Here is a 20,950-nt window from a genome sequence, read left to right as displayed (position 1 = left end):
TTTCCCTATGGGGCTGTATATTCTTCTAGAGTTCAGCGAGGTTCTTCTGGCAAGATTTCTCTCTTTCATCTCAAAATGATGGAGTGGAGTATTATAAAATCTGATTTAGTATTCGTCTTTTGTCTTGTTTGCGGTTAATGAAGTTGTGGACTTTTAACTTCCAGTAATTGGTATTGTGGTTAACATTCGGGTAATCAGGAAAGGCCATAGCTACATGCTGGTGTTAATAGTCACCCCATGAAAGGCAGAGGCAAGAGGAAGCACAATAATCAGATACTGTGCTTGCAAATCACTGCTAAATTGCTAAATAACTCTTTTTACAGCTCTCTTTCTGGACAGCTTTCTGTTTACTTTTTGTTTGTTTATTTTTAATGTTTGCCATTATTTTTCTTTCTCTAGGTTTTCAAAATGAAAATGAGCAGATGACAAAGCTAAGCATCATTTTCCAGAGAGAAACAAGTATGAGTGGGCTAGCTATACTTGGGGAGACACATTAAATAATGAGCTCAGGGTGACAGATGAAAACAGAAATGATAAACACACTGCGCATGGTCTTTAATACGTGTCAGTTTTAGTACATGTGCAATGCAGTTGTCAGGTAATGCCCAATGCAGAAACTCACTGTCATATGGAGATTGCGCCTGTTGTGTTAATGCTCAGCCTTTTAATTGGTGTCAGTATGGATCAAACCGAGTTGTAACTCCACCATTTTCAACTGAGTTAGACAAGGAGGATTTTGATACTCCTGAATTATAAAGAGAGGCTATTTTATTTCCCTGGTGCTATTTAAAGTAGTAAAGGCATAGAAGATGTTATTATGTGACATGCAGTGCATGCCCCCTTGTTTTAATACAGAAGAAAACAAGAAAAAAACCCTGTTTGAAAGATGGCATTTGAGGTAATAGACGGGTGTATGTTGTACAAGCTCTTCACACCAGAGATTTGGCAAAGGGCAGTATTCTGTCATATGCTAATACAAGTCTAAATAGAAAAGGTACTTGCTTATTTCTTTATTTAAAAAAAAAATGTACTGCTGTCCTCTTAGAGTAATAGAAGTTCCTGCAGAGCCTTCCATGTTCAAATAGCTTACGTTTGTGACTGACACCTTAGAAATCTGAGAAGTATGACTAAGTGAATAGACACAACGCAGTTCACAGTCATTAATCCCCCAGCAGCTGTGGACAGGCAGTGTGGGAGGACTGCTCACTTTACCAGTGCAGGAACCACAGTGTTGGAGCAGTTGTTTTGTTTCCACAGAAAACACCTCCTTTATAGTCACAGCAGAATCTACCATCGCCTCCACAGCAAGGATGCCATTGATACACACTGGTGGGTGCTTCTCTTTCAGCAGATGATAGCTGCTGGATTAAAGCACTTCGGATTTCAGTAGGATTAACTTCCAGTTTCATCTTTGCCTCATGCTCGCTTGGTTTCAGCCTCAGTTCAGGAAGCTGAGTGGAAAGTGCTATTGATACAATATTTTTTTCAAAGTGCTCTCCTGCCACAGCTTTTCTTTTTTACTTCATTTTCTTTGACTTTATTTTCTTCCTAAGAAGCAATCATTAAATTCCAGCCCCACAAAATACACAAGGTTGGCAGGCAGCTGAGACCTGTATTTCACCTTCTATTCTGCCTCAGGCAAAAAGCCACCAGGGATTGGAACCTGTGAGCATCCTAGCTCAGGTCCTCTGTCCTTCTCTTCCTTGCATAAAATGGCACTTTCACTTCTAAGAGCATTTCTTCCAGGTCCCATGGGCAAAATAAGACTATTTTCAACATCAAACCAGACTGGTACAGGTTGCCTACATGCCTGGAACGTCTATATCCCTCTTTTGTTTTACAGAAAGAAAAAACCCCACACTTGCCTTCAAGAAGTAACTCCCTCCATTTCTGCCTAAAAATCCCTAAAATTAGATTTAGCAACCGTAACACCATAATCCGTATCTGAGCTGTCTTCATTGTAGGACCACTAGCAATCACTTAGCAAAAAATATTTTTCATATTTTGTTAATTAACAGGAATCAACCTTAGGATGTAGAATACAAGGAGCGTTGTCTGATCATATATCAATCAGATTGCAGTCACTGGAGTTACTACTTCTTGTATGTAAACAGACCCTACACGGTGTCACATGCACCACATTCTGTCTCTCCCACTCCCCCTTGCAAGATGTTCTTGATGAAATTTTGGAGTGTTTCAAGGAACATCAGTAGATTTCAGATTCATCAGTAGGCCATCTCCTTTCTAGTGTTTTGTGCCTTTAAAGAGCATGGCATCTGAATCTTCTGGGTTGTGCCCAGGTATGCTGTCATGAGCATCAAAAAGGGTCTTTGTGCCAGAGAAAACCCAGACTAGGCCAAGGCTCTCCTGCAGTCACAGACACACACGTGTGGAAGGCACGTGGCCAGGTCTCGGCTTCGGAGGACTACCTGATTCTGTGTAGAAACTGGCAGACGCAAGAGATCCCAGTACAGAATACTAAATAGCTTTACAGTTGAAACTCATGTGTAGGTTGAGTGTTCAACTGCATGCTCTGAATTAGGCAAAATCCCCTTTCCAACATTCCCAGGGATCAGTTTTAATTAGTATCTCATTAACTGTTCTGGTCAGGTCTGTCCCTCTTTATAAGTGGAAGTTCAGGCATGATTACTAGCAGGAGATCCTCCCGGGCTGAAAATGTGGACACACCTCCAGCCATTCACCCTCAGAACCTTCCGCCTTCCAGAGGGTTTTCCTCCTTTTTCACTTTGTCAGTCTGATTGTTAGCTGATGGAGCATTCGGATGGAGGTATGAAGAGGCCAAGTGAAGAGGTGAGCGTGGTCTGCAGCAGGCTGTAGGTCCAGGTGTTTCAACACGTGACAGAGCCTCTGACTAGTTCATGGCTGAGCTTGGTTCCTCTGTAGGACAGGAGTCACCTGCCTTGCCTGTTTTGCTGAAGGGCGCCTCTGTATTTTTCACATTTGAGATGCCATGAGAGTAGAGAGGTCCTGCTGTGATTAAAAAAGAAACTGGTTCATTGCAACATTGTCATTTAAAAATTTCCTTATTTTAAAGACATTTGAAATACACTCTGGTGTCTCAAGCACCACATAAAAACTTTATTCCCTGAAGAGGCCAAACACTAATTCCTGATGCTTTCCAAGTAGCATCTAGGACTTTGTAGTTGCGTTAGCTTTTATGTTCATGTGATTGAAGAAAGGGTCTCCCAGCTCCCCCTTGTGTGGATGCTCTACTCCTGCTATGTCAGGCAGAAAACAAATGTGATTTGTGCTGCTTTTGATCAGACATTTCTACAATGCTTTGCTGCTGGAAAGCAGAATAACACTGTCACAAATTTTAAATTAACAAAATATGCCTAGAAGGGATTGGTAGCTCTTGTTCATCTGATTAATGTCAGGCTTGTAAAGTCTGTTCTCCAACAAAAAGGGCAGCAAATGCTCATGTGAGAAATGTTAAAAACAGGGACTCCATTTTAGTGGATCTTTGTGTTTTAGTTATATTCTCTCGGTGAAGCACCCGGGACCAAATCACAACATCAGCCAGCATCAACGGAGTTGAATTAGGTTGTGTCTGTGTTCACTTTTAATTAGATTTGAAATGGCTATCCCACTGTAGTGCAGCAAGCAACCAAGTCAGTACCTTCCCCTCAGGCCTTATTACTGACAACAACCTTAACATAGATCTGCATATTCAGCAGCTGGGTGGATAGGTGTCATGTATTGGGAAATACAGGCAGGATGTGAAAAACACAGGTTCTCTTTTGTATAGCTCAATTTTTTCTCTCAAATTGAGGGAGTGAGGGACTTTCCTTTCTAAAATTTCCATGTTCTGGCAGTTCTTTGATGCAGCTTTGGTCTAACAGGTATCATCTTACGATAATACTGTGCTGCTCAACAGCGGGATCAAGGCAGCACAGGTAGCAAGTACATTCTGTGCCACCTGATGTATTTTTATGGGTTTATTTTTCCCTTATGTACATTTCTATTCCTTCAAGATGTGCTCTGAGACATTTCCAATTTCAGCATTCTGCCTGTCTCATCTAATTCAATTGTACGCTTTTCTGGGCAAGGACCATATCTGGATTCTGCTTTGAAGTTTCATTACACAGCAGTTCCACAAAGTGATCTTTTAAAAAAGTATCATGATGAGGGAAGGAACTCAACTTATCCACGAGGTTTTGACATGTGAGAAGAGCATGTCCTGGCCTCTCAGGCCTTCAGCAATACTGTACCCACAGGCAGTCTTAACTCCATGTGCTCTTCTTCCACTGAAAATGATCGTTGTGAAAGCAGATTTTGCTTAGGGTTTCCATTAGAGGGGAAGAAGTTGTTGTTCTCTTTATTCCCTTTATCATTTTCACATTTGCTTCTCTTTCAGGTGTGAACAGAAAAGTTACCTATTCCCTGGCAGACTCTGCAGGTGGTTACTTCTCAGTCGACCGGTCATCAGGAATCATTATTTTGGAGCATCCACTTGATAGAGAGCTTCAGTCTTCCTATAACATCAGTGTAAAGGCCTCAGATCAGAGCATTGTGCTGACCTTGTCCTCGTTTGCTACCGTTACCATTACAGTGCTGGACATAAATGACAACCCCCCTGTGTTTGAAAGAAGAGATTATCTTGTTACAGTACCTGAAGACACCTCACCTGGCACTGAGGTCCTTTCTGTTTTTGCTACGAGCCAAGACATTGGTACTAATGCTGAGATTGCCTATGTCATCAGGTCGGGCAATGAGAAAGGGAAGTTCAGGATTAACTCAAAAACAGGTTTGTAAATTGGCTTTTACTTATAATGCAAAATGAAATGTCAGAAAAATGCGGATGCTTTGGGGAAAGGTCTCGAACCAAAACATTTCCAAGGATGGAGGGTTGGAGCTTGTCAATATAGAATTAGTTGTGCAGTTAAAAACTAATTTTAATTTGGAGAGTGATGTAAATTACACTCACACTCAGCTGCCCCAGTGGAGAATTCTTTTCTCCATTAGTTTGTTTATTGAACTCAATGTGGATGTGACAACCCATTAGCCAAACTGTGCAACCCTTACACTTCTGAACACTTGCAATGCTGACCTGCTTACCAGCTGAGTAAAGCCTCAACAGTCTGGACCTTAGCAAGGACCAGACAGTGCTGTCAGGTCCAAATAGCTGGCAGTCTCAACGTGTCCAGTGGTGACTGCTGTTCATACAGCCGTATGTATCTTCACTCACTCAGGGTGCTCCTGATCTGTGTTGTCTGACAGTTGACTTCGGCTGTGGTTTGGGTTTATTTTTTTGGTTACACATCACATTTTAAAAACACAATGCTGCTTCCCTTTAAGAAATACTAAGAAAAACTGCCTTATTTGGTTGAAGAGGTTCATTTTCTTTGTATTTCCTTAGTGGATATATTCTTTATTCTTATGAGGTTTTAATCCGTCAACAGTATGCTGTGATTCTTCTGTGCTTCCTGTAGCGGATCCCCTTATTCTCATAATATTCACGATGATCAGTACAAATCTGCCCCCAGAGCTTAGAGCAAAACAATCTTGATTTTGAAAGCTGAAGGTAACACTTGTTTGAGTGCAGCTGTAATAACCAGTAACCTGGAAAATCTCAGAATGATGCATTCCATCATTTATATTGCTGTGTGCAAAAATCTCTTTCCACTCTGTGGAGGCCACTGCCTTACACGTAAGGGACTTAACATAATTGTGTGTTGTCTGCTATCTTCATAATGTTGATTAGTGCTAGCAAAATTCAAACATAAATACGCCTAGACAGCGATACTTAACTTCACATTTGACAATGAAGCCAAGGAGATAAATCAATAAAAACCCATAATGAAGCTTAATCACAGAGGGGGAAAAAAAACCCTATTTATTATTCATTAATGTGTGACAGCTCCATTATTATCGGTTTAGAAGCAGGAGCTCAGTTTCCAAACAGCCGGGTGCTGATGTAGCATGCTTGATCAGGGCTTGAAAAATAATGTCCTTCACACCATTTATCAGTGGGAACTCTCTGCTAGCCACTTGGAAGATTCTCTCCAGGGCTCCTGCTTCCAGCAAGTCATGCTGAAAGGTAGGATTCATTTGGAGAGAGCCCAGATGAGATTAAGAATGATGATCTGAGGTCTATAAAATGTGACTTACCAGGAAAGATTGAAGGAATTGAGGCTATTTAAGCTAGAAAAGAGAAGACATACTGTTAGTATTCAAGCTTGTAAAAAATACCTATGAAGAGGAGAGTAATAAACTGTTCCCCATGTGCACTCATGAGAAAAGAAGTTGTGAATGGATTTAAATTGCATTTGGATTAAATTGCATTTGGATTATTTCGGTTAAATGATAGGAAGAAATTCCTCACTGTAATGATTATTAAGTACTCAAATACATTTCCTAAGAAGGTTAGGAAACTGATGTTGTTGGAAGTTTATAAGAACATTAGAGATGAGTACCTTCAACAATGACTAGGTTTAGCTGACCTGTGTTGGGCAGCAGTTGGACTACATGACCTTTAAGCCCCACACATCCCTGCTCCTGGTGGGTCTGTACTGAAAAAGATTTAGCTTGCCAAGCTTAAGGACTTGGTTTAAGCCTTTCTTGCCATGCCCAGTATGACCGCCTTCAAGGCATCACTGGTAATCTGTGCAGAACTCACTCCCCCCTTCTTGTTCAGGTCATGGGTACATGTGAAACAAGTGGAGGGCTTGCATAAGAGCATTTCTCTCTTAGATGAGGTCCAGGGGCATGGAGTGAGTCAAGTTACAGAGAATTCTAGTTTTGATTGTGTGGTGAGGGAACCCAGAATTTGTAAAGCTAGTTGAGTGGACAACTCGCTGTTTAATCACATAAATGATAGACAATTGATTTCTCAAAGATATTCATACCCCATCCATTTGTGTTTAATTCATGAGAAGGTAGTTATGTGGGAGTGAATTTCTGTTGACTTGTCAGGGCTGATTTCCAGAGTCGGCATCCAGTTCTCTCACAGGCTCTGTGCATGAGGCCCGGCACATGTGTGGATATGGCCCCCACTTCTTGGTCTACAGTACTGGTATAATAAAAGCTATTTTCTTGAGAAAACATTCATTGTTTCATGCTTTCTGAAGGTCCTTTCTGCAGAGGCAACCCAAATGCAATTGGCATCATTCTTTAACAAAACGACGGCAGTAGAAACCTGACCAAATATTTTTATTGGATTGGGCAGTGTTACAGTTAGAACAACATATTTTGTATGTGTGACATGGTGATAAATAGCATGCTGTACTGTTTACTACAGTCAAATCCCTTAGTCTGTAGCATTATTTGTTTTTCCATGGCTGTTGACATTCCCTCCCTTGCTTCAAAGGAGCGATTTCCATTTTTGAAGCTTTGGATTACGAATCATGTAAGGATTTCTACTTAGTAGTAGAAGCAAAAGATGGAGGTACTCCAGCTTTGAGCGCCGTCACGACCGTGAATGTAAACGTGACGGATGTTAATGACAACGCACCGAAATTCAGCCAGGTGGTCTACAGCGCGGTCATCAGCGAGGACGCTGCCATCGGTGACTCGGTGATAATGGTGAGTGAGGCCGTGGGCAACGTTTAGGTTGGATGAAGCTCTCTGCTACATGACCTCTGTTAAAATAGTTAATTAACTAGTTAATAATGATAACTACTGCATCCTAAGTCACCCAACCTATTGTCTAGCCAACGTTCTGCGTCTGCTGCTGCTTCCAGGTTGTTGCCAATTTTCCCCAAAAAAAGAAAGTAGCAGTAGCACCGACTATTTCTTTTCAACCCTGATATGCTGTCAAGGAGTAAGGACATGTTTAAGGCAATGAATTTCATGAGTCAGCTAGAAAGAAGTGGATTTTTTTTTTTTTTTGAAAGGCAGAATTCAAATTTTCAGTGAAATACATAGTAATTTGTATCATGTCGTATTTGTAGCTGGCATGCAGTGTGCTATACCCACACCTCCCAGTGCTCTCATCTTGGAACTGGGGGATCCAGAAAGAAAGTGTTATCTGTAATATTAAGATTAAAATATGTATATGTTTTAAGGCTAGAATTTTGAGAAGGTCCAAGGGGAGGTTGATGCTGTAGAGATGTGCAGTTCAGATGTAACTAGTCTGGCGGAATATGAAGTCTCACGTTTTGGGGTGTGTAGCAATTGATGTAGCATACGGATGGCTTAATACCTGGTTTGCTAATTTTCACTTTTCTCTCAAAAAAGTTGATAGCAGAAGATCTGGACAGTCCTTCCAATGGCCAGATTCATTTTTCCATAGTGAATGGGGATCGAGACAATGAATTTTCTGTTGATCCTGTTTTGGGACTCGTGAAGGTTAAAAAGAAATTGGATAGAGAAAGGGTAAGACATGTGGGACTTCTGAACTTACAATGACTTACAGATGTGTATTGACTTCAACTCTGCTGCTAACTCATTTTGAATCTTCTTTTATACTCTGCACTGGTCAGCCTAAGATGCTCCAACAGGTCTTTCTAATGTTGTTCCACTTCTTCCCGCCGCAAGCCTATCCCCGGTCCTGTTGACAAGCCAACTGCTCTGCCTGTGTTCCCACCCTGCACCAACTCAGCAGCTGAGGCCGGGTCGGGGGAAAAAAACAACCCTGGAATTCTCCTGCGGTGCCACGGGCAGCTGTTGCTGTGTTAATGAGCTGCCTCCTCTCCTGCGCGTGCAAGCGCACACGTGCAGCAGTGTGTGCAACAGAGTGATTACAACATACTCCAGATTGTGGCACCAAGCACCGAGCTGAGACCTCAGCCATTAATTAGCGCTCTGAAAAACATGTCACTGGGGAGGTGATGTTATGAAGTGGCCAGGCTGTACCAAAAGTGAGAGAGTGCTTCATTAAACAGATTCTGCTGCTTTGTTTGTTCACTAGATTATTCATTCAGGGTAATTTATCACCATTTTGCCATACCTAGCAATTAGCAGCTTTTTTAAAAAGAAACCAAACAAACACATGCAGTTGCCTGTGCTACTGGCAGGGTGGGAGAGTGCTGCGTGGCTCTAAAAGTCTTGCAATGCATGAAGAAATCCACTGCCTCTGAGCATCCATGAAACTGGGGAAGCTGATTGCTCTCCTCAGAATATGGGCTCAGCTGGAAGAGCTCTCTACTGGAATCAGGGCCACTGCTTGAAACACTGGCAAATACATTTTCCGTGTTATAACGAAGGCAGGATTAAACTGTGAGTGTTGGGTGGCAGAATGACTTTGCCGCAGACTGTTGAGGACAGGGAAGTAACAATGGCTGTCCGTGTTACAAATTTGCTGCAATATATTTCTTTTAAATGGCACAGGCTTAATTTCTTGGTATGATTTTATTTCCTTTCTGAAGTGTGCTCACATCCATCTGCATTCAGACACACATTCACCCTCACTAGCGTGCGCATGTTTAATGCCAGCTCTGTTAGATCTGCATTTTCCAAAGTCCACCTTGGTTAAAACAAGCTGTGATACGGTCTTTTTCTTTGCTTCCTTGGCACATTTCCTACACACTGGTGTTTCTGACCCCTTCAGGGAAAGTGGTACATGACCCCCCCTCCTGCTGTATATCCCCAAAGGCAGTGCTGACTCCCAGGTTTCAGTGGTTTAAGGAAACTCATTTCTAGAGCTGTAATCGCATAGAAACCATGACTTTTGCCACCTACTCTTCTGGGATACATAAAAATGAAAGCAATCATGCAAAACATTTGGAAAGACCCTACAAGACTCTCGATCTTGATTTTAGCTAGCAGTAGAAATTACAGCTTCAAAGGGGAAAAAGAAAAAAAAAGATTCATTCTCTGCCTCAGTTTCTTCACTTTCCATGGTTCAGGATTCTTCCTCTCTCCTCTGACACTACAACCCCACCAAACTGCAGTCTTTCTCCTCCATACAACCCTTGCAATAAACATACCTTTTTTTTTAGATTGGTCCCAAATCCCAGATGAGCTTCCTTGTTTCATACGCTTACCCTGTACTCCTCCCTCCTACCCAAATAGCTTTTGTTTTTCAAATGGCTTTGGAGTTCTTCTCACCCTGAAAAAGCACCCTTAATGTTATGTCACTCCCTTCTCCAGGGGCATGTTTCTTCCCTTCCCAGCCCCTCACTGAGAGGCTGGAGTGGGGTGTTTTCTCTGGCGCGCGTTTTGCCCTGTGCTGGCTCCACCGTAGAAGGATTCAGGGGCAGACGTGTCAGCAGCCCTCTGCGGGGAGCGTAGAGCGACACACAGTGAAGAGCAGCCGTGTAAGAAGGCTGGCTCAAGTATGTGGTTCACAAAACCAGTCTGTCATCCATACGCTGTGTGTAGACAGAGCTTTGGCAAATTGTCACATTCGCTCACACCTCACGCATGGGCACATATGTGCGTAGAGGGCCCATGGGTGATGCACTGAACTGCCCACACCGTGCTGAGTAGTTAGTGGTTGTTGCACACAAATATGCTCAAAAACCCCTTCTCTTCTACTAAATGTTGGATAGTACCGTGTTCCTACAGAGACTGTGTTGTCCCTAGTCGTCCCAAATGTTTTCCAGTATGTTTAAGCCAACTGTCTGTGAACTTTTTCTTGGTTCTCCATCACTATGTTAGATACACTATGTGTAAAACTGAGGTTGGCTTTCGTAATTTGTATAATATCCTGAAAACCAACCCTAAGATAAACAGAATCAGGTCACATATCCCATCTGACACCTAGGAGAGATGAAAATGTTCGCTGCAGTATTAGTGGCTGAGTTTGGATATTACCTGTCATCTATTTTTTGTCTGCCCCTTTGTTTCAGGAGTGCATCATCTGAGACAGTTATTTTAATACAGTGAAGCTGTTACGTTTATTGATAGTCTTATAAAACAGAAGTTGGGACACAGTGTGGCAATAAACAGGATAATGTTATACTAAGGGCAGGGAAGGTAATGAGGCCAAACAGCTTTCCTTAGAATATGGTAGGTGGTGCACTGGGTGTAAAGAACATGAGTTAAAATTTAGGACCGCTTTCATGATGATTTAATGTTTTCACCTTTTTGCAGATATCTGGTTATTCATTAGTTATCCAGGCAAGAGATAGCGGCACCCCTCCTTTGTCTTCATCTGTGACGGTCAACGTGGACATTTCCGATGTGAATGATAATAGCCCTGTATTTACTCCAGCTAATTATACAGCTGTAATTCAAGTAAGTTTATCCTGCACATCCAGAACTTCTTGGACTTTTAAAATACAAAAGCATTTGGTTTCAGTTAAGTGGCTTTTGATGATTTATCTGCCAAAGATGTATCAAGTGATTTTACTTAAAGGAAACTATAAACACATCTTTCTTAACTCTTCAGTGAGTTTCTGCTTGGTGAGGCTCTTTAACCTCGGCATCTGTCACACATTTTACTGTTCATCCCTGTTGCACCAGAAATGGTACTCTGTCCTCAAAAAGTGTGAGCTGGGATGAGTTTGCGCTTCTTTACACCTTGCTCAGGCAGAGCTCATCAGCCCTGGAGATGTGGTGGGTACCTCCATCTCTGCTACCCGCCCATGAGGTGTAAGTGGTGCCAAATTAACGCTGCTTGTGAAACGCTGTCTTGGGCAAAGAACATTCAGTTGAATATTCTCGTTAGCAATATGTGTTGTTTTATGATTGTGACATGTATTATTTTAATCCTTTTCTTTATACACTGTGTATATGTGTAAAGGAAAATAAACCAGTGGGCACAAGCATTTTGCAGCTGGTAGTGACAGACAAAGACTCTTTTCACAATGGCCCCCCTTTTACCTTCACCATCCTCACTGGCAATGAAGAGGAGGAGTTTACGCTGGACCCTCACGGTGTCTTGAGATCTGCAGTCATCTTCAAGCACATGGTTGCAACCGAGTATGTGCTCTGCGTGCAGGTATGGCTCGATTTTCACATCTGCACAGAAACAAAAAGCTTCGTAGTGGTAGGTCATCTGTACATTACCTGTATGTGTTGGTTTTAATTGACTGTATTCTGCTGGTAAATGCCATTCCAGTTTACAAGTGCACAATATGGTATATTTCCTTTGATGTCCTTAAACCCAATTTCATATAAATATAAATAGGTAGCCAGCCACCTTTCCAATTTCCTCTGCATGAAATGGATTTTCTGAGCAGTGGCTGTGATGATTTAAGATTTTCATCCTTTTTTTTTTTTCTGTAGCTAAGCAAGGAAAATAAGCAAAGTTGCATTATGTCCATATAAATACACCACAGAACAAGTGACAGCAAAATATTGTTCTAGGAAGGAAAATCACTTCTGCTTTTAAGTCATAAATTTAATCATAAATTTTTGGAAGCCTACCAAGAATTCATGAAATCACATTTCCAAGGTCAACTTAGCTTTTAAAGAATGTGAAAACAAGACATGCAATAGAAGTCCAGCTCAAACTTAGCTTTAAAGTCATTCTTGAGGAACTTTGTAACCAAGGTAATTTTGATTACAAAAACCTGTGAATCCAGAAGTGATTTGCCCACATTTCTCAAGCCTGACGGAGAAAATGTAGTAGGGTTCAATAAATACGCAAGTTTAAGAATGAACTACGCTTCTTCACTGAAATGGGACATGGTCCTCTAAGTCTGAAATGCAGGCTTCCTCCACGTGCTTTACCAGGGTTATTTCTCTAAAAACAGCCTGGCTGCTCCTTTACAGGCACACTTAATGCTGTTTGTAGCAGTAGCTATTCAAAAAATATAAGCTCTGATGTTAATAAACAGTTCAAAGTGATGTTTTGCAAGGTTGCCATTTAATATTCCTGCAACCCATTTTTTGAGCCTTGTAGGAAAATTTAAAAAAAAAACCCTCACCTTTCATTCTTACCGTGCCTTCATCCTGAAAGATCCTTTTTTCAGGGCAGTTTTCTAGCCAAAGTTTAGTATACTCAAAATTGGGCATTACAATTAAAGTGGTATCCTCTAGCTATATAGATCCAAGTATGTCATATAAAGGAAATATTAGACAGACCACAATGTCTGAGATGAACCAACATGTTCAAAAAAACCATGCTGTTGGATTGTAGAGGCCTAATTCCTCCAAGTATTATTTCCTTTAGGGATTTTTGCAGTGGAAACACATTTTATCGTGTCTTGTTGTGTATAGAGCATAGAAATATTTCTTTCCACTCATATGTACCAGAGTGCTGCTTTATCCTTTCCACCATTAGGTTCCTCCTCTCTGTTATGTTTATTAAAAAGTAATGTTACAATTGAAAGTGGAATAGAATGTAAATCCCTGTGCATATACATTTGTATGTATGTGTGTGCACATACACATAAAACCTTTTCTTAAATACTCCACCCAGCCCTTTTAGGAGTGAGGGTAAATGATTTTTGTGTCTTAGAGTTGCCAATCCTTTCATAGTAATATCCATATTACTATTGCCATCCTGTCTTTTTTTTCCTTCAGCCCATAAATTTTCCTCCCCATGTCTAAATACAAAGACATTTGAGTGTGTGCTACCTCTCTGCCCAGTGGTATTTTAGTCTTCCATTCTTCTCTGGAGCAAATAAATGTGTGGAGCAGTTTATCTTAATAGTGACTTCAATGAAACATTTTTCTTAGTGCAGGGAAGGACACTGATTCAAGTTTGCACACCTTTCTGACAAGATGGCCTTGGGTTTTTTGTCATACTTGCTCTTTTACTCTCTATAAAAAAGTGCAAACGATGCTATCATACGTGCTCTGGGTCATACAGTCATCTGTACAAGTGCAGTGCTGCTCTCATATTTTAGCGTTAGTAACAGCACAAGCACCTTATTTCATTTTTGGAGGACGATAAATTTCATTTATTTCAAGCATGTTTCTTGCCTGCTTCAGGTAAAGAATTACAGAGTACTGTAGAAAAACTCTGAAGTCCCTCACGTCCACACAAACTAAACAGGGTCTGAAACACTTTGGAGCACACCAAGCAATGCAGAAACTGATGCTGATATTCGAGTGGGCTTCAGTCTCTTTCCCAGGGTAGGAGTGAGCCCAAACTCCACTTGGTGCAGAGTATACCATATTCAGATGGCTCTGTTTTGAAGAGGACAAGTGATAGCTGTGGGATCGTGGGATCATTTCAGTCTGAGTAATGAGACATTCTGCTGACACATTTATCTCTGCAATCCACTTAGATGGGATATCAGTGCTTCCCTAAAGAGTTTGTAAGTTCCACTGCTAGAAATGGCTGAGACATTTCTTTACATATGTATTTTGCAAATGCGTTTGGGATGTTATTTTGAGAGGTCTTCAGAATTACTGATGCTGTGAAACCATATATAGCAGGAAGACATGGTTGTTGGCTGTGTTATGTGTGTGTTACATTTTGAGTTTTGTTGTTTTTTTCTAAATTACATTAGGCAAAGGACTCTGGAAAGCCTCAGCAGGTTTCCCACACCTACGTTCAGGTGAGAGTTATTGAAGAGAGCATTCACAAACCGACTGCCATTCCACTGGAGATTTTCATTGTCACCATGGAAGACGATTTTCCTGGCGGAGTCATTGGGAAAATTCATGCCACAGACCAGGATGTGTATGATGTCCTCACATATACGCTAAAATCAGAGCAGAAAAGTTTGTTCAAGGTCAACAGCCATGATGGAAAGATCATTGCGCTTGGAGGGCTTGATAACGGCAAGTATGTCCTGAACGTCTCTGTCAGTGATGGCCGGTTCCAGGTACCCATCGACGTTGTGGTCCACGTTGAGCAGTTGCTACAAGAAATGCTGCAGAACACAGTCACCATCCGTTTTGAGAACGTTTCCCCGGAAGACTTTGTGGGCCTTCACATGCACGGGTTCAGGCGTACCTTGCGAAACGCAGTGCTCTCCCAAAAACAAGACAGCCTGCACATCATCAGTATTCAGCCGGTGGCAGGCAGCAGTCAGCTTGACATGCTGTTTGCGGTTCAGATGCACAACGGTGGTTTCTATAAGCCTGCCTATTTGATTCAGAAGCTTACCAATGCAAGGAGACACTTGGAAAATGTGATTCGTATTTCTGCTATCTTGGAGAAGAATTGCTCTGGACTAGATTGTCAGGAACAACACTGTGAGCAAAGTCTATCTATTGATTCGCATTCGCTGATGACCTATAGCACAGCACGAATTAGTTTTGTGTGCCCCCGCTTTTACAGGAATGTGCGCTGCATGTGCAATGGTGAGTACCGTTCCCTCTTCCCCTCCCATCCGTACACATTATGTGATAGGATCGGTTTTATTCCTCTGATGCAGATTAGAAGGGGCATTTCAATTCAGCCCGTTAAAGCACAACTGGCTGATGTATTGTGGGAATTGATTTCTCAGGCTCAGGAAGAATTGTTCGTGTTTACTGATGTAAATGGAAGTTGATGAACTTTGGCCTTCTAAGACAAAGACTGCTTTCCTGGAGGCTCCGTAATCAGAGCCATCAACCAGCTTCCAGGGGAGGCGAACGAAGGGGAGAGCAGGGGAGAGGAGAGGAGGAGGGATGGGGTTTCCCACCCCCTCCATGCCACCAGTGGAATAAACCCAGAGTGTGACCGTAGCAGAGCAGCCTGGTCCGCAGCGATGCACCAGCCATCTCCAAGGGAAAAGGACCCCTGACCTAAGCAGTGCAGGTGAAAGGGCCTTTTCCAGCCCCATTTTTGCAGAGAGGCATGGAAACCAATGAAGTATTTTATTGGTTTAACTGCAAGCCAGCACTGTTCCTGACCTTTAATGCTACAGTAGGTGACAGGGTGAGTTTCAGACTGCTCCACATTTTGGCAGAGATTTTAACACGGGCATCTATATGAGAGAGAGACTCCAGAGCCCATCTTCCTTGTGATTCCGCACTTGGAGTATAAAAGCTCAGGCAGTTATAATAATAGTTCTGTTTCTTTTGTTTGCCAGGCTGTTTGCTCCTCATTCCACTTCATTGAAGAGCAGAATAAAAAAACGCTGCTGTAAAATCAATACATCTAAGTCTCCCTCACGTTAGGCACGCATGCACACATAGACACAGAGCAGTGCGGTCATTCAGCAGCCACGTCTCTCAGTAACCACCCTTTGTTTCTGCAACAGTCAGCAGGACTTTGTGTCTTACCATTGACTTGAGTGGGGATGAAAATAGGCATAAATTGCTTAAAACTTAACCAGAAATCATTGTCTCCTGAGGCATGTGAATAATAATGCTTTAGAAGTTCAGTTCTGTAAAAACATCAGAATTATGGATCTGAGGTATTTTCATGTACATTCAAGAGCAGACTGGTCAATTTTTAAGGAATAGCATTATAAGTTTCAAACAGATGTATCTATTATAACAATAGTCGGTGTTTTGTCACACATGAAAAGCTCTGAAAGAAAGGAATTTCACAGGTTTAAAAGGGACAGTGCTGCAGTACCCTCCAGACAAGTCCAGGAGCCAGTGAAGGAGCAATAGGGCCTGTAGTGGCAGGACAAGGGGTAATGGGTTTAAACTGGAAGCAGGGAGGTTTAGATTAGATATCAGGAAGACGTTCTTCACAGAGAGGGTGGTGAGGCATGGGAACAGGTTGCCCAGAGAAGCTGTGGATGCCCCATCCCTGGAAGTGTTCAAGGCCAGGCTGGATGAGGCTTTGAGCAACCTGGTGTAGTGGAAGATGTCCCTGCCCATGGCAGGGGGGTTGGAACTGGATGGGCTTTAAGGTCCCTTCCAACCCCAACCATTCTATGATTCTATGATAATATCGGCAAAACACTTCTGTATTCTCCAAGTCGTAGCTTTGTCTCGTTTTCATACCAAGAAGTCAGAAATCCTTATCTCCATGGGGATAGTGATAGCCCGTACAGTCAGAAACTGGTTTTGTGGAAGCCAACATTTTAATTGTTTATAATTTCATTTCACTGCTTATTAAAGTCAGTAATGATCTATTATTCCCTTCAGATACTATGTGGATCTGCCTCATAATCCCTTAGCTTAGCTCAAAAAAAAAGGACTTGGCAATGCAGTACAGTTCTAATCCAGCAGCTTTCTCCCTTTTCCTCCCTGCACAGCAAGTTTGCACTGGAAGCACAAGAAATCAGCTGGGACAGCAATTTCCAAATTTTTCTGTCATGTACCAGTCAATCCTCAAAATGTATGTCAAGCTGCCGGAAAGGCAGTGTGGTTCTGTCTGTGGTCCCTAGCCTCTGGACTGTTTATCATGGCCTTGGTACTGCTGTATGGGAACAGTTCAACAGGCAGCTTGTCCTGGTCCAGCTGGGAAGCTGGAAGGGTTCCCACAGCTCCTGTTCAGGCCACTACTTGCTGATTTACCAGGGGTGACCCACCAGACTTGGGGTGGCATTGTGCGTGTCAAGTCCACCACCCGGCTGGTAACGAAATAGTGCTCAGAGCTGCTGATCTAAGGACAGCTGCCGCAGGGGTGAAGGCTTTGGTCCCTACTACTTGCCCAAAGATGAGGGATCTCGGTGGGAAGTAAAAAAATACGTACTTTTCCCTTCTCCACGTTATTTAATGCTTCAGCCTCTTTTACTTTTTTTAATTAAAGGAGTCACTAGAAATGTCTTCGTATTTAGGTAAGTACACAGACACACACTGTGTTTTATCCCATAGGAGGTAACACAGACTTCTGAAGGTACATTGATTAGGGAACGTATGTATAGTTTTGCATTCATGAAGTCTTAAGACTGGGCCTAGTAAAAGAGTTAGGAAAATGCAAATACTTCCTTGACTGGTAGTTCTTGCCCATGCATATAAATGCAGCATGTCAGGAGGAAGAGCACAAAATACTACAATAAATTTCTTTTGGCTTGTTTAACAAGACAGCATTAGCAAGTTATTATCAGTATAATAAAAGTATTATACTTCTTTTGTTACTAGGAGAGTTTCATGATCCAGTCCAGTAAATATTAATAGCTTGAATTATGACCAAGCCATTAAAATATTGCATATGTTTCTGGAGTTCTGATTCAATTACAACTCAGAAATCTTGAGTTTGAACTAATTCACTCGTTCTTGAAATATGTATCATACTTGGAGTGTTTTTCCCACTGGCAGATGTCACAGATATGTACAATTTATGCATGCCAGCTGTGCATAGCTTACCTAGATTACCTTTGTGAGCAAACGGAGTTATCTAACGGGAACACGCAGGCAGACTGCAAAGCAGGCGGTGGGTGAACTTCGGAGCGTCAGCAGCTCGGTGCTGGAAGGACAAGTTCGAAAGTTCAGGTGCATCTATCTCAGCCTTTAAAATCAATAAAATTGAACTAAAGAGTTTTCCAATAACAGACTGTCTCCTTAGATTTCTGGCTCATCTGCTTGAGTTGGTATGAAAAATATTGGAACAAACTGGGGTTTGTTTGAGTGTGGCTGTAGGGGATATGCAACTGCCAGCCTCCCATCTCATGACATGAGGTATGCAAACATCTGTCAGCGTGTGTGGGAAAGAAAGGTAGGAGGGCTGGAATAAATATATTCGTGTATAATAGTTCTCATGACATTCTAATTTTTCAGAAGCAAAAATCTATTCCAGATTTCTATTTTTTCATGATGCAAAGCAATTCTTCTGTGTTGAGACAAAGACACAAGGAAGAGGCAGGTTTTGTTGGGACTCCTTTGCTATAGAATTGTTCTGTGTTATAATCATACAAAAGTGAGGTTACATTAATATGTTTATGGGAGAGGGCTGGGTTGAAATCATCTTGACTAATGTAGGTATGTAGCTACAGCTGAGCTGGTCACTTCAGGCCCCATTTGCAGACAGTGGAAAAGAGCGAGGTATGATGTGATACATCTCTCCCTGGATGTCTAAAATCAGTCGAATGAATCATGCCCTAAAGTTAGATGAGATGAATTCCATTTCAAGTGTTTAATATGGTTCTGGCTTAATAGTTTGAAAGAATTTTTCTAATACACCCAGAAGTGTTCAGCAAAAGTACAGACACTCACACCCCTGTTATTTAATCAAGTGAATAGCAGTCTTGGACCAGTTTCTGATGAAACTAGGCAGTTCAGACTTTATGAAGCCACTTCTAGCATTTTGTGAATGTTCTGACAAAAGGAAATCACAGGCTATGATGCATTATAAGATTTGCTATTGGTATAGGACCTACCTTTAAAAGGTGGTTTGTCTCCTCTGCTACACGGAGCTTGCTTTACATCTGAGAGTCCCAAAGTTTTTTGCAGGATTGGGCATCAGAAACCTAATTCCTGATTAGCACCGCTTTTCCTACTTGCAGGAAGCGCACAAGTACTAATGAAACTTGAGTTGTCATGGCAAGATAGCCAGGACAGGAAGACTGAAGAAGAAGGTGCCCTGCCTGTACTGGGGGACAAAGAACTGCAGATATATTCAATAAACTTGATTTAGCTGTAGTAGTTTTAGCACTGCACTGGTGTAAGGAGAGATGTTTCTCCCTGTGAATATCCCCCATTTTAAGGCCCATGCTGAGAACGCACAATCTCATATAAAATGTGGGGGAGCTGAAGCATGAAGTGGGGACATGACTAAAATCGGGAATTGCATCTACCACATCACGGATCTTAAGGGAAGCTGTGATCAAGGAGTGGATGGAAGAGGTCAAATGTCTTGGCCTTAAAACTGGGAGAGAATCTGACTTACTAGGACATAGCATGACACAAAGTTTTCCAGGCGTGCTTGAGCTGCCTGAAACCCTTGGTTGACTTGTGCAGAAACAAGTATACGGTATTTGCACTGATACGTGTACGGTAACCTTTGCTTACAAGACCTGGTCACCATGCTCCAAAAATAAAATAAAATAAAATTGCAGCTCATGAGTTGACTGTCTTCCCTCCCCACTAAGCTAATTCTTACATGTTTAAAGGTAGTAGTATGGAGCTTTACTTGATTTGCTTTCTGGGACTTTGAATTTTAGGAGTCACCTTTCAAGCTTTTTTCTGTCACCAAGAGAAACAGTCACTTTTTTTTTGATATTTATACAGATTCACAAGAATAAGCTTACAGAAAAACACCAAATATCACAAGGCTCAAGTTAAAATTGTTGAAGCACTCAATTTTCAAAACGTGTTTACATTCCTGGAAGTGATCCTTCTTTGGTTGGACTAGAACTAAATAGATCTCTTATTTTGCAATGGAAGTGTTTTCTTTCTCAGTGTACTAGTAGGGAGATTGTAATTCTTTTACATTCTTTTAGAGAATTAAACTGAAGATGATCTGTCAAAATCAAGTGGGTCCATTCCACCTTTTCCTGCCATGCATTGGTTGATGCTAGATCATGTGTCTGTGTGATACATTGCAGGGAACAGTTTTATTAATACCAATGGAAGTTTGAAGGGAATGCCATGGATTGTCTGGACTTGCCTACAGAAAAAAAAAAGGGATCAATTCAAATCCATATTTCTCAAATCTTTTATTGGATGGTAAATAAGAGTGTTCTTTGGAGTGGAAATGCAACATTAGAATAATTTTATTGAAACTCAGGCTGTAAATCTTTGATGTGGACAACGTAACCTTGAATGATTTCACCGTTTTGCTCCGCATAGTTGTGAAATCAGCCTGAAAATGCACGTTAGCTAAGGCAATGCAGTAATGTAGATTTGTAGCTTATGTACTTATAACTCTACAGACAGGCATAAAGCGTTTCTTCTCCCAAGGCTGAATATTTTAAAACTTTTGTGACAGCAATGAAATCCTCATGCATCAGGATGAATAAAAAGTTGATTTGCTTGTAGTTTACTGGAAAACTATTCTGGCCTGCCAGCATAAGCAATTCTTTAGTGTATCACCACAGTTGCACTAAATACGTTAGATTCTCTCTGTATATTTTTTTGACTGTGGAAGGATGACTCTGAAGTACAAACCAGAGTTTGAATCAGCTAAAAAAACCTGGCAGAGATGGATAACGAAGTCAGCTATTGCTTTATTGCTTCATGTCAAAGATACAGCTATAGGTTAGGGGACAGGAAAATTTGCAGAGCCACATTTGGAAATCTCAGTGTCCCTTTCTGCTGCATGCTGACGAGCTGTCGGGCTTTTGGCCAAATGACTAGTCTGTCAGCTACGCAGAAGCTC

At 41.6% G+C, this 20,950-nt stretch overlaps 1 protein-coding gene across 1 annotated transcript in view; it reads left to right on the top strand.

Moving 5' to 3' along the window:
• Positions 1 to 20,950, top strand: part of LOC104511972 (protocadherin Fat 3-like) — a gene marked incomplete at its 5' end in the record, with an annotated part of 66,823 nt that overhangs the window by 11,995 nt on the left and 33,878 nt on the right. Inside the window, 6 exons of the mRNA XM_010154780.1 lie at positions 4,379 to 4,768; positions 7,331 to 7,545; positions 8,200 to 8,337; positions 10,999 to 11,142; positions 11,651 to 11,848; positions 14,313 to 15,111. Of these exons, the coding sequence (XP_010153082.1) occupies positions 4,379 to 4,768; positions 7,331 to 7,545; positions 8,200 to 8,337; positions 10,999 to 11,142; positions 11,651 to 11,848; positions 14,313 to 15,111 (1,884 nt within the window). The remainder of the gene's footprint in view (positions 1 to 4,378; positions 4,769 to 7,330; positions 7,546 to 8,199; positions 8,338 to 10,998; positions 11,143 to 11,650; positions 11,849 to 14,312; positions 15,112 to 20,950) is intronic.

This window comes from Eurypyga helias, unplaced genomic scaffold (assembly GCF_000690775.1).
Source record: "Eurypyga helias isolate BGI_N326 unplaced genomic scaffold, ASM69077v1 scaffold8647, whole genome shotgun sequence".
NCBI lineage: Eukaryota > Metazoa > Chordata > Aves > Eurypygiformes > Eurypygidae > Eurypyga > Eurypyga helias.
Note: the sequence above shows the minus strand (reverse complement) of the source record. Positions and strands in the feature narration are given on the sequence as shown.